The sequence below is a fragment of the Callospermophilus lateralis genome, chromosome 1, assembly GCF_048772815.1.
Source record: "Callospermophilus lateralis isolate mCalLat2 chromosome 1, mCalLat2.hap1, whole genome shotgun sequence".
Lineage (NCBI taxonomy): Eukaryota > Metazoa > Chordata > Mammalia > Rodentia > Sciuridae > Callospermophilus > Callospermophilus lateralis.
In genome coordinates, this window is record NC_135305.1 from 102,651,384 (window position 1) to 102,663,774 (window position 12,391).

The window sequence follows — 12,391 nt, forward strand, 5'->3', positions numbered from 1 at the left end:
AGAAACTATTTTTGCCCCCATTTTGCAGATGAGTAAAAGTGGCTTAGCGAGATGATAGAAACTGCCAGGATAGTCCATCCTGGTGAGACCAGCCATGTCCTACCCCAACAGAACACAGAGATTTAACACACAGATGGCAGCACCGGTTTATATCCAGCTGTTATGGAAAGAAAGCTTTCACTTCAGTCAGAAGGCTCCAGCCAGATTCCTAGGATTGCAACAGATTGGAGAAGGCTTTGTTTTATAGACACCATGGTGAACAACAGTCCAGTGAGCCCAGAAGAAGCATTCCATGCCAAGCTGCATCACTTTTATTTCTACAGCTTGAGACATGATTGCATTTGAGAAAAGGAACTTCTCATTGAGATGTCCATCCCTCACCCCCAAATGCCTGGTTGTATAAAGCTTGGTCATGTCCTCTGCCAGCTTTACCAGCTGGAAGGAGCTTGCAGCTCACCTATAATCACCTTTTAGGGCTTTCTAAAAGGAGAATGAAAATTAAACTCCCCCCCCCATTAACATCTGATTAAAATTGGGGGGGTGTTAAAAGTGAACAGTTTTGCATGACCTTGGAAGGAAAAACTGGCAATTACAAGATCTCCCTGTAGGCAAGTGCTCCTCCCACATTCCTAGCTGAGCTGGATTTTTTTTTTTTTTTAAGTATCCACCAAATCAAAACTGAAGTTGTAGCTCAGTGGTACAGCACCTGCCTAGCCTATGTGAGGCACTGGGTTCGATTCTCAGCACCCTATATAAATAAATAAAGGTTCATCAACATGTAATAAAAATATTTCAGAAAAAGTATCCACCAAATTACCTCCCCTACTCTGTTTTCTGAATTGTTCCCTAATGTAGTTTCAAATGCAATATGTACCACTGTAAATGATTTACCTACCATCAACCTCCAGGGTGGTCAGAACCTCCAGGAGGTTCACCCTTATGTAAGGTAGCAGTATAAACTTTCCATGAACATAAACATGTCTCCCTAGTAGTAGTTCTGGGGAAAAATGTGGCAGTTTTCCACTTAGATTTTCATAAAATACTGGGGAGGGAAAGGAGTTTTCCAAAAGTGTGTCATTAATGAAGCTTTTTCGTTTAAGATAACTTAAAAATATTTTTAGTTGTAGATGGACACAATACCTTTATTTATTGACTGTTGTGGTGCTGAGAATTGAACATAGGGCCTCACATGTGCGAGGCAAGTGCTCTACCCACCAAGCCACAAACCCAGCCCCTAATTAAGCTTTTCTTTGAAAGGTTTCATCTGATGCCAGAAGGCAAACAACCTGCACTTACATTTTTGATTCAACAAGTTTGAAGAAAACTACCTACAATGAAATTGCCCATAAAATATTTCATGCCTTAGTGTTTCCTTAGCACAGTGTTATTATATTGCTGCCTATTACCATCAAAACCCTAGAGCTTCAGAATCTCCCTCCCTTACAGCATACCTCAGTTCACCTGCCTTCACAGCTTCCTACCTTCTCAAAAATGGGATCCTAGTCAATCAGGAATAATGACATATTGAAAGCAGCCTCTGGTTTTAATAGCTAGAAAGATGTTATTTTTTTTTAAATGTTAAATTGTTAGTTTCTATCACTGTCCTAAATTCCTGCCATAATTTTCAAACAAATTTTAGGTGGAACTCTGTCATGTCCCTGGCTGCTTTTTTAGAACATCTACAATTTATAGTATATCGTTTATCTGATGGGTAAAGTGGCGCTTTATTTTTATTTGTATTTATCACATTGTTCAAAGGGAAGTAGATAAATAGAAGTCCTTACCTAAGGCCTTGATTCTACAGACTCACAGTGATTCTGGAATGGCATCATTCCCCAATAACTTTTGAGAATTATCTTTATTTTAATAGTTTGGGAAAGAGAAGATAAAAAAAAAAAAAACAAACAAAACAAAACATGCACTTGCGTCTCTTTACTAAAGGAACAAGAATCTTCTCAAAGCATTGAGGCAGAAAACCTATACTGCTGAAAGATGAAATCCTAAAACTTCTATCTCAGGAAGAGTGAGAACAAAAATGTGGAGAGTGTGGACCACATGAATCATTAGTATAGATGGTTGAAGAAACAATACAGTCATACTGAGGGGAGATCCACATTCTCATCAACAGTGAACTTGTGACAGACCCACCTGAGAAGCTTAAGTTTCCAAGCAGAAAGGCGCAGGAGGATAAGAATTTTACCAAGGAAATTGAAAAGTTCCTAAACTGCCGCCTCCTCTTCTTCCTCCTCCTCAAACTCTCCCAGTTCCTCGGTGGTGGCCTCCTGATACTGCTGGTACTCGGAGACCAGGTCATTCAGGTTACTCTCGGCCTGGGTGAACTCCATCTCGTCCATGCCCTCACCCGTGTACCAGTGCAGGAAGGCCTTGCGCCGGAACATAGCGGTGAACTGCTCAGAGATGCGCTTGAAGAGCTCCTGGATGGCCGTGTTGTTGCCGATGAAGGTGGCTGACATCTTGAGGCCCCGCGGCGGGATGTCACACATGGCCGTCTTCACGTTGTGGGGGATCCAATCCACAAAGTAGCTGCTGTTCTTGTTCTGTACGTTGAACATCTGCTCGTCCACCTCCTTCATGGACATGCGGCCTCGGAAGATGGCAGCCACTGCCAGGTAGCGACCCTGGCGGGGGTCGCACGCGGCCATCATGTTCTTGGAGTCAAACATCTGCTGGGTGAGCTCGGGCACCGTCAGGGCGCGGTACTGCATGCTGCCCCGGCTGGTCAGGGGCGAGAAGCCGGGCATGAAGAAGTGCAGGCGTGGAAAGGGCACCATATTCACGGCCAGCTTGCGCAGGTCTGCGTTCAGCTGGCCCGGGAAGCGCAGGCACGTGGTGACCCCGCTCATGGTGGCCGACACCAGGTGATTGAGGTCCCCGTACGTGGGGGTGGGCAGTTTCAGGGTGCGGAAATGGATGTCATACAGGGCCTCGTTGTCGATGCAGAAGGTTTCATCTGTGTTTTCTACCAGTTGGTGGACAGAGAGGGTGGCATTGTAGGGCTCCACCACTGTGTCCGACACCTTGGGCGAAGGCATAACGCTGAAGGTGTTCATGATGCGGTCTGGGTACTCCTCTCGGATATTGCTGATGAGCAGGGTGCCCATGCCGGATCCAGTGCCACCCCCCAGTGAGTGGGTCAGCTGGAAGCCCTGGAGACAGTCACAGCTCTCTGCCTCCTTCCTCACCATGTCCAGCACGGAGTCCATCAGCTCGGCTCCCTCTGTGTAGTGGCCCTTGGCCCAGTTATTCCCTGCACCACTCTGGCCTACCAGAGGGAAAGAGAATATTAGACACAAATATACAAGGATTCTGAATGATGTCATTTGCACTGTGGAGAAGGTAGAACTAGGATTGGAAAATAAAACACCCCAAGATAGTGTGGCCATCCATTGATAGCTTTCATCTCTCCCAAAATAAATCCTTCCTAGATGCTGGAAGGGAGAAAGTGTCTCATTAAACCTAGAATGATAATCTCTAGGAAACACTATTGTCTTCCAAAATAACTCCTCTCCAGGTGCTGGCCACTGACCCCCACCCTGAAACTCAAATTCCTGAGTGCCCAGACTGACAAGCTCACCAAATCACCCACGACCTATATAAACCCAGTCCCCTCCTTTGTTCAGTGGCTCATTTTCCACCAGGAAAGTGGGTCCATTCCCATAGGTATAGTCCTGGTCCTGAACAAAAGGCTGATATGACCCATGAATTTGCATCCAGCCCGATCTCTTTGTGCTAACCACTAATCCTAAATAACCTTTTAGAGATGCTTTTGTTTCCTAAGACTGTCTGCACTCTCTCTGTCCACCAACTGGTAGAAAACACAGATGAAATCTTCTGTATCAGTGACCCTCAAAAATGCTGGGAATCATCTTAAAGTAAGAAAAGCAGGGAAGAGAAAATGTTTAACAAAATTCATCTGCTTCTCAAACTAGGGAAAATGGTTCAGTACTCTAATGAAGTACAAATAGACAGGAAAGGCACAGTGTGATCAGAGGGGCAAGGGGCTCTAGGCAGTTGTCTAAATCTTGCTCACATGCTGTGCTTTTGGCCTTCATTGCCTCACAGTAATTAAGTGAGTTCAACAGATGCTTTGAAGTTTAGCCTATTGAGCCTCATTAGAAGCTTTTTTTGCTCTTGAGACTTTTCCTTCAGAGGCTGCTGGAGTGGATTCTGGCATTAATCCCTGAGCTGTCCAGAGTGACCAGAAAAGTGCCCCCACCCCCATGGGCTGGAAGGGATTAGGCCAGGACTGGGGCCATCTGTGGACACAGTCTCTCCTGCACACTGATCACTGAGAACTGTGAAGTGTATGGCTGTTAGGAAGAAGGTGAGTCATGGTCCCATGGACCATGAGGACATACCAAACACAAAGTTGTCTGGCTTGAATATCTGGCCGAATGGTCCCGATCTCACCGAGTCCATTGTTCCTGGTTCTAGGTCCACTAGGATGGCCCGAGGAACATATTTGTTGCCTATAGGAACAAAAGCTGACTTACATTTGTGCTTGGCAAAGAATTGTGGGTAGGGTCATAATTCTGTATAGTTCTCACAGAAGGATTTATTACAGAAGATTCTAATATTTGAGACAAAAGGGAAAAAGAAAAAGAATGCTTAGCCTGCTTAATCATGTTTAAAAAAATACAAAAAACAAAAAACAGGACCATTCAGGAACTATAAAGTATATCTTTTTATGCTGGCATTTTATATTAATGGGCAAAAATGCATTTCTTTGTCATTTGTATGCTCCTAGAACATTTCCTCTGTCACAATTCGGAAAGCAAGTTTAATATCCAATACACTCACCAGCTGCTTCATTGTAGTACACATTGATTCTCTCCAGCTGTAAGTTACTATCTCCATGATAACTGCCAGTGGGGTCAATGCCATGTTCATCACTGATGACCTCCCAAAACTGAAAGGAAATAAAAGAATCACTCCATGTCCCAGCATCCTGTCACTGGAGTGCCTTGGAATGGTGGTCAGACAGTCAAGAATCCTAGACTAAGACCACAGAGCTGTGGCCTGTATTTCTCATATCAATTTCTTCCTGGTGGCTGGGAAGTCCGCAGAACAGGAGCCATATATGGTCACAGACTGAAGGGCTGGAATGACATTGGAAGAGAAGGGAGCAGCAATACAGATCCTCTTGTAGGAAGCAGTGGACACAGTGGGGCTGTCCCTCCAGGCAGGTTTGAATGTCCCTGAATCCCTACTGATGGATGAGTCCCTGGATGGGTTCTAGCAGGACCAAGGATCAAGTGGCCCCACTCCTGGCACAAACCCCAGGCAGCTTTTACCAGCAAAGGCTGATGCCAGCAATGTACATGTTGGCCTCTGCATCCTAACCCTGGCAGGCAACGGGTGAATGTGGGTAGGGATCGTGGGAGGGCATCTGAGTGGCAGGGGAAGAAACTGGCCACCATGAGGAAAACTGGGTAATTTAAAGGGCATTGATTTAAGGCACACATAGCTGCATCACCATATTCACGGTGGCAGGTTGTGTTGCCCTGTGGCCTCACCATGGCACCTGGCAGCTGGTGACCCCAGTTTTCTCCCGACTCCACTCTCATCCTTGGGGCCCCTGGCCCCGGCCTGTGTCACATAGGGTCCACGCCCCAGTAACGTGCCCACCTTGGCGCCGATCTGATTGCCGCATCGGCCTGCCTGGATGAGCACAATTTCACGCATGATGACAAAAGCAAGTGAAGGAGTGCAGTTGAAGGCCACTTTAGAGCTGGTGAAGGCCCCGACTTGGTTGAGCAGAGACGTGCCTGGGCCAGCAGCTCTGCTTTTATATCCTGGACTCACCCAGCCCTGGTGATGTAATGGTGGGCGGGGAAATGAGAAGTTACAGATGAAAGGGATTTGAGTTGAAGGAGCAAAAATGCCTCTGTATAGCCCAAGGTGATCCCCTCATCATGAATATGAATTCTACTTGCCATATTGATTTGGTCTATATCAGAGGTGGAAGTAAAAAATCCAGTTACCAGTGGGGAGTCTCTGGGCTCAGCTGGGTGTCTTGGTTATTCCTACTTTAGGAAGCCAGACCTGGGAGTACCCCCAGCATGTAGGCAGGTTCCTGGTGCCTCCTCTCAGGCTGGGATTGATCTCCTAGACTCTCTACCCTTTTTCCATTGAACAAACTTCTGGGCCCCCACTGGACAGCTTTTGTCACTGATACGCTTCTCCATGGCATCGCCTCCACCTTCAACCACCCCTGCATCCTATTCCACACTACAGCACAGTGCTTACTAATAAATGAGCTTTTAAGTTACTTGCCCTATGCTAAACACAGGTGCATCTAGTTCCAAAGATCATGTTTCCTTTCCCAAACAGTAGGCGTGTGAGGTGAAATTGTAAGATGGCCCCAAGATTCACCCTATCTAGGTGCACACATCTTTTCCCAATTGTTCAATCAACACTCATCTAGGAACTCCTGTTAAGGAATTTTACAGGTATAATTAAAGTTCCCAATCAGTTGACATCAAGGTAGAGAGATTATATGTGCCTTCTCTAATCAAATTAACCTATCTATTTATTTATTTGTTTTGGTACTAGGAGTTGAACCCAGGGCCACTTAACCACTGAGCCATATCCACAGCATTTTTTATCTTTTTATTGTGAGGCAGGGTCTCACTAAGTTGCTGAGGCTGATCCTCCTGTCTCAGCCACTTGAGTCGTCAGGAATACAGGCATGTGCCACTCTGATCTGCCAGATGAGCCCTTTTCAAGCAAAGAATTTTTTTTCCAGCTGGTGAGAGAAGAGTGTGTGTATTTTTATCCATAGAAACCTCTTCTGATGGCTTAAAGGATGGGCTACACTGTTGTGGAAGGGGCCATGTGCATACATTTCAGGTATCCCCGAAATCTTTCTGGAGATCCTAATAGAGCAGAAGGCACCCAAAGGCTGCCCAAAATGGTGGATGTACCTGCTGCATTTGACATGATGCTAACTCATAGAAATATTCATGCAGACAGAGCAAAGAAAATGGGACTGACCAATTGGTGGAACCCCTGGGACCAGGAGTAAAAGCTCCAGAAAAATGGACAATTGAATAACTAGAAGAGGTTATGGTTACTTTTGCCAATGGACTAGTTGATAAGAAGCTCTCTCCTAAGAGATACAAGGGTTTGGTGGAAAAACCAACAGCATATGCCATGACTATAACATTTGTTAGACCACACATTTACAAAATCATGGAAAAAGAAGTGTGAAAGCAGACCAAAGGCCTTTATCTTGCCCCTCTTAAAATAATTGATGTCATAAAAACTGGACTTGAACAAGGAAGTGATGCTGGTATCTTACTGAATCACCAGAAATTTGGAGAGTTGGCATTGACTAAAGAATCAAAGGCTTTGTTGGGACTTTATCATGGCCAAGTCCTATGCCAGAAAAATAAATTTGGAGCTCTACAGAAGTATGTTAAGCATTTAGCTATTCTTGGTGCAGTGTTCATGGGAGCTTCCATCACCCAATCTCCATGGACAAGGGGCTAAAGACCCTTCTTAAAGATACTACAATAGCTGGAGTGGGCCAAAGACAGCAACGAGTGTTCGAAGAATTGAACAACAAAGTGAAGAAGAAAACTATAACATCATTTGAAAGGATTCCATCTTCAGCAACTTGATTGGGCAGCTTGATTACCAGGGTTTTGAAAAGGCTGACGTGGTGACTGAAGCTGTTTTTGAGGACCTCGGTGTTAAGCACAAAGTGCTAAAGGAAGTAGCCCACTGTGTCTTTGCCAGTAACTCCTCTGCTCTCCCAATCAATGAAATTGTTGCTGTCAGCAAAAGACCTGAGAAAGTAATTGGCATGCACTACTTCTCTCCTGTGGTCAAGATGCAGCTACTAGAGATCATCACAACCAAGAAAACATCCAAGGAGACAACCACTTGTACTGTAGCAGCTGGTCTTAAGCAGGGGAAGTTCATCGTTGTGATTAAGGATGGATCTGGCTTAAGATTTTAAGGATACAAGACACCTTATATGTCTTATATCCATGTCTTATATCCATGTCTTATATCCATGATGTTCGAAATCATATGAATCCTCCAGGAAGGAGTTGATCTTAAGAAGCTGGATTCTCTGACCACAGGCTTTGGCTTTCCTATGGGTGCTGCCACCCTGGCAGATGAAGTTGGTGTGGTTATAGTGAAATATATGGCAGAAGATCAGGGCAAAGCCTTTGGGGAGCGGTTTGGAGGTAGAAGCCTAGAACTGCTGAAACAGATGGTGTCCAGGGCTTCCTGGGTTGCAAGTCTGGGAAGAACTTTTACATCCAGGAGGAGGGCTCGAAGAATAAGAGTTTGAATTCTGACATGAATAAGAATTTTACAAGTCTGAGGCTTCCTGCAAAGCCTGAGGCCTCCTCTGATGAAGATATCCAGTACCATTGGTGACAAGATTTATGAATGAGGTCGTCATGTGCCTACAGGAAGGGATGTTGCCAAACCTGCAGAGGGAGACATTGGAGCAGTCTTTGGCCTAGGCTTCCTCCCTTGTCTCGGAGGGTCCTTCTGTTTCATGGATCTATATGATGACCAGAAGATAGTGGACCAGCTTCAGAAGCATGAAGCTGCCTATGGAATACAGTTCATCCCATGCCAGCTGCTCACTGACCTTGCCAACAGCCCCAGCAAGAAGTTCTACTAGTGAGCTGTTCCTCCCACCTTGCTCCATCAATGCACTAGCCCAGATGCCAGCAGCGCTGCTTCTACAGTGCCATCTGGGTGTATCAGGAAGCAGAAGGAAGACCAAGTGTGACCTTGACTTCAGCTCTGACCATCTCCTTCCTGGTGAAATCTGACTATGAATGAGAATTTGTACTTCATATCAGAAAGTGGGACCCTCTATGCTGCTTTTATAAACCCTGAAGCCCAAATCAGTAGCTAAGAGCCATCTGGAGCCACCTTTGTTGCCTGTTCCTCCTGGGAAGCTAGCGAGCTAGCAATAGCCAATGGTGGTGACAGCGTTTCTGTACTGAGCCCAACACAGGACAACAATAAAAAACCAAACTATCACCCTAAAAAAAAAAAAGGTTCAGAGGAGAAATAAATTTTGGGGTAATGACAGCCTTAACCCAACCAGAAAAATTAATCACCTGATGGGATTCAGTGAGTGGTAACTGAAGGCAGGTGGGGCGTGGCTGGAGGAGGTGGGGCACTGGGGCGTGGCTTTGGTGTCTGTGTTTTGTATCTGGCAAGTGGAGTCTCTCTGATTTCTGATCATCATGTGAGCTGCTTTCTTCTGTCATGCTCTTCCATCATGATGTCGTGCCTCACCTTGAACCCTGAGGAATGGACTCAGCTGTCTATGGGCCAAGACCTCTGAAACTGTGAGCCCCCAAATACACTTTTTTCTCCCTAAAATTATTCTGGTCAAATCTTTTAATCACAGCAACAAAAAAGCTGACTAAAACACGATGTATATCCTCTTGTATACTTCAAATCATCCCTAGAATACTTAAAATACTTGGTACAAGAATAGGAGACACAGAGACAAACCCACATAAATACAGTTATCTCATACTAGACAAAGGCCCCAAAAACATATATTGGAGAAAAGATAGCCTCTTCAAAAAATGGTGCTGGCAAAACTAGAAATTTATATATAGCAAAATGTAATTAAACCTCACTCTCTCACCCTGCACAAAACTCAACTGAAAGTGGATCAAAGACTTAGGCACTAGAAAAGAAACCCTGTGTCAAATAGGAGAAAAGTTAGGCCCAAATCTTCACCTTGTCAGCTTAGGACATGACTTCCTTAGCAAGACTCCTAAAGCACAAGAAGTAAAATTAGAATCAATAAAAGAGAAAGATTCAAACTAAAAAGATTCTTCTCAGCAAAGGTAACAATACCGTGAAGAGCTTATAGAATGGGAGAAAAATCTTTAATCACATGCACCTCAGATACAGCACTAATCTCCAGGATATATAAAGAACTCAAAAAACTTAACACCAAAAAAAAAACAAATAAGCCAATCAATATATGCACTAGGGAACCAAACAGACAATTCACAGCAGAAGAAATACAATGGATCAAGAAATATATGAAAAAATGTTCAACGTGTCTAGCCTTCTCATTTTTCACACAGGGTTTTGTGCCTTATCACGAGATGTTTCCAGGAGACTACTCCTCATCTTGCGTACAGACGGGCCTCATTCCTCTTAAAGGGCTACAGGGCATGCTTCTGTGTGACAGACTTATTTATGAAACTGGTTCTCAGTGGAGACAGTCTCCGGCACCCATGGGTACGTGTCACAACAGAGGCATGAGCATCTCTTTGGAGTCATCTTCCTAAGCAGAAACCCTGCCAAAAGTGTGCATTTAGACTTCAGATAGATGTTTCCTATTTATCCCTGAATGGTTTTGACCAGAACACTCCCAGCCTTTGCTGAGAGGGCCCTCACCAGGGCCCTACCCCTGGCTTATCCCAGCCTCCTCCTGGTCTTTCCTGTGCCCAGCAGGGTCTGTGACACCCAGCAAGGAAGTACCTGTAAGGGAGCTGGTCACAGTCAGAGGCAAGGACTGCATGAGGAACTCCAGAGCATTTTGTTCTCTCCTATCCTGGACAGGAAGCAGGCTCAGTCCTGAAAGTTCTAGAACTGTGATTCGGCCTGCTGCATGATGCCCATTTTAGGGAAATTGAAAGAAAAAAAAAAAATCCCTGGAGTTGAGCCTGGGCTGGGACTGGACCTTCTGAGAAGGGGGCACCTCTGGAGTGGCCAGAAATCCTGTCTAGATGGAAGAGGAGGCCCCTCCTCATCCTCTCTCCACATAGCTCCTGTATGGATGGAGCCTCTGCCCTTGACGACCTGTCAAACAAACCCTTCCTTTTCCTCTCCCTTTTCTGGACTTGTCTTCTGGGTTTGCATTAGAAGAGAGGTGTGTCTCTCCCAACCTGTTCTACTCTCATCCCTAAAGGGCCAGCCTGGACCCAGTGGACACATGTGAGATGCCAAGTTCAGGTGGATAATCTTCTTTCTGAGCTTTCCTGTTGAGTTTAAAATGGACTTCTTTGCTCTTTAAAATTCTAAATGACTGGGAGGGGGTACAGAGGAGATGAGGGATGGGGTTTGTCCAGCCCAAGGCTTTCTGGGCTCTAGGATTATCAGGGTGGACTCTTAGTTACCAGCTCCAGGGATGATGACCTCTTATTCCTCCTTGTTCTCATCTCGCCACTGTCCTCAGGAAATTGAGGACTGAGTCTAGGAACGCCTTCTCCCCCAGCCTTCAGGCAGGAAGTGACCACCTGGCAGCAGCAATGACCTGTGAAGGATCCTACTTTACCTCCTCCCATCTCATGGATTGGGCTGGGGAAGGCAGCTGTGGCCTTGAATGGAATAGATGTGCTGGTATTATTCTCCCAGGGCTGCCATGACAAAGTACCCTGGCCTGGACGGATTATAACTGCAGAGATTTATTGTCTAAGAGCTCTGAGGTTCAGAGGTCTGGAGTCAAGGTGTCAGCAGGGCAGCAATGCACTGGAGGCACGAGGAAAGGGTCTGTTCCAGGCCTTGCTTCAAGCTCAGTAGCTTTTTGACTTGTGGCAGCAAAGCTCCCATCTCCACATGGTGTTTTCCCTGTGTACGTTTCTGTGTCTGAATCCTCCCTTTTATAAGGACACAAGGAAATATAGATTTTCTTCTATGACTTTTATAACTTTGCATTTGAAAATTTTAACTTTATGGACTCTCTTGAGTAAGTTTTTTGGGTAAGCCATATGTTTGTGTCTATGTTCCTTCCCCCCCCCCCCATCTGGGTTCCCCATGACTTATTTTTTCTATAATTCTTCTGTAAATATTTGTGAAACTTTTCTTTGCTCTGAATTCCCTTTCTCCCATTGACAAAATCAGTTGACTATATTTACGCAGGTGTATTTGGTGTTCTCTATTCTGTTCCATTGATCTGTTCATTAATTCTCTACCTAACAACACACTTTCTTTATCACTATAGATTTATGATCAGTGCCTAGAATCAGATGTGTGGTTCTTATATTCTTCTTCTTCAGTCTTATGCTGTCTTTTCTTGATTTGGAAACAGTTTGTTATCATCTTTTCTGCTGAATGTATAGACCAGGTTAGAAAGAATTATCACTTTAACAATAATGATTGGAATTACAGTAGAGGGGGTAGAGAGAGAAGAGGGGAGGGGAGGGGGGCAGGGGGGATAGTAGAGGATAGGAAAGGCAGCAGAATACAACAGACACTAGTATGGCAATATGAAAATCAATGGATGTGTAACTGATGTGATTCTGCAATCTGTATATGGGGTAAAAATGGGAGTTCATATCCCACTTGAATCAAAGTGTGAAATGTGATATATCAAGAACTATGTAATGTTTTGAACAACCAACAATAAAAATTAATAAAA

At 44.8% G+C, this 12,391-nt stretch overlaps 1 protein-coding gene and 1 pseudogene across 1 annotated transcript; one reads left to right on the top strand and one right to left on the bottom strand.

Annotated features, from left to right (window-relative positions):
• Window positions 1–2,219: 2,219 nt before the first annotated feature.
• LOC143397778 (tubulin beta-4B chain-like) lies at window positions 2,220–5,706 on the bottom strand. The gene is made up of 4 exons (XM_076854266.2): window positions 5,650–5,706; window positions 4,822–4,930; window positions 4,380–4,490; window positions 2,220–3,283 (listed from the first exon to the last, which is right to left on the bottom strand). The coding sequence occupies exons 1-4, from the start codon at window positions 5,704–5,706 to the stop codon at window positions 2,220–2,222; spliced, it is 1,341 nt and encodes a 446-aa protein (XP_076710381.1).
• Window positions 5,707–6,829: 1,123 nt separating this feature from the next.
• Window positions 6,830–8,671, top strand: LOC143397782 (trifunctional enzyme subunit alpha, mitochondrial pseudogene; annotated as a pseudogene).
• The last annotated feature ends 3,720 nt before the right edge of the window (window positions 8,672–12,391 follow it).

What these genes read in the sequence shown, in the direction of transcription:
- LOC143397778 (XM_076854266.2), bottom strand. Translation starts at nt 5,706, where the DNA reads ATGCGTGAAATTGTGCTCATCCAGGCAGGCCGATGCGGCAATCAGATC. An exon ending in GCAATCAGATCGGCGCCAAG is followed by an intron (nt 4,931 to 5,649) that starts GTGGGCACGTTA and finishes ATTTCCTTTCAG; the next exon opens with TTTTGGGAGGTCATCAGTGA. An exon ending in GCCAGACAACTTTGTGTTTG is followed by an intron (nt 3,284 to 4,379) that starts GTATGTCCTCAT and finishes TCCCTCTGGTAG; the next exon opens with GCCAGAGTGGTGCAGGGAAT.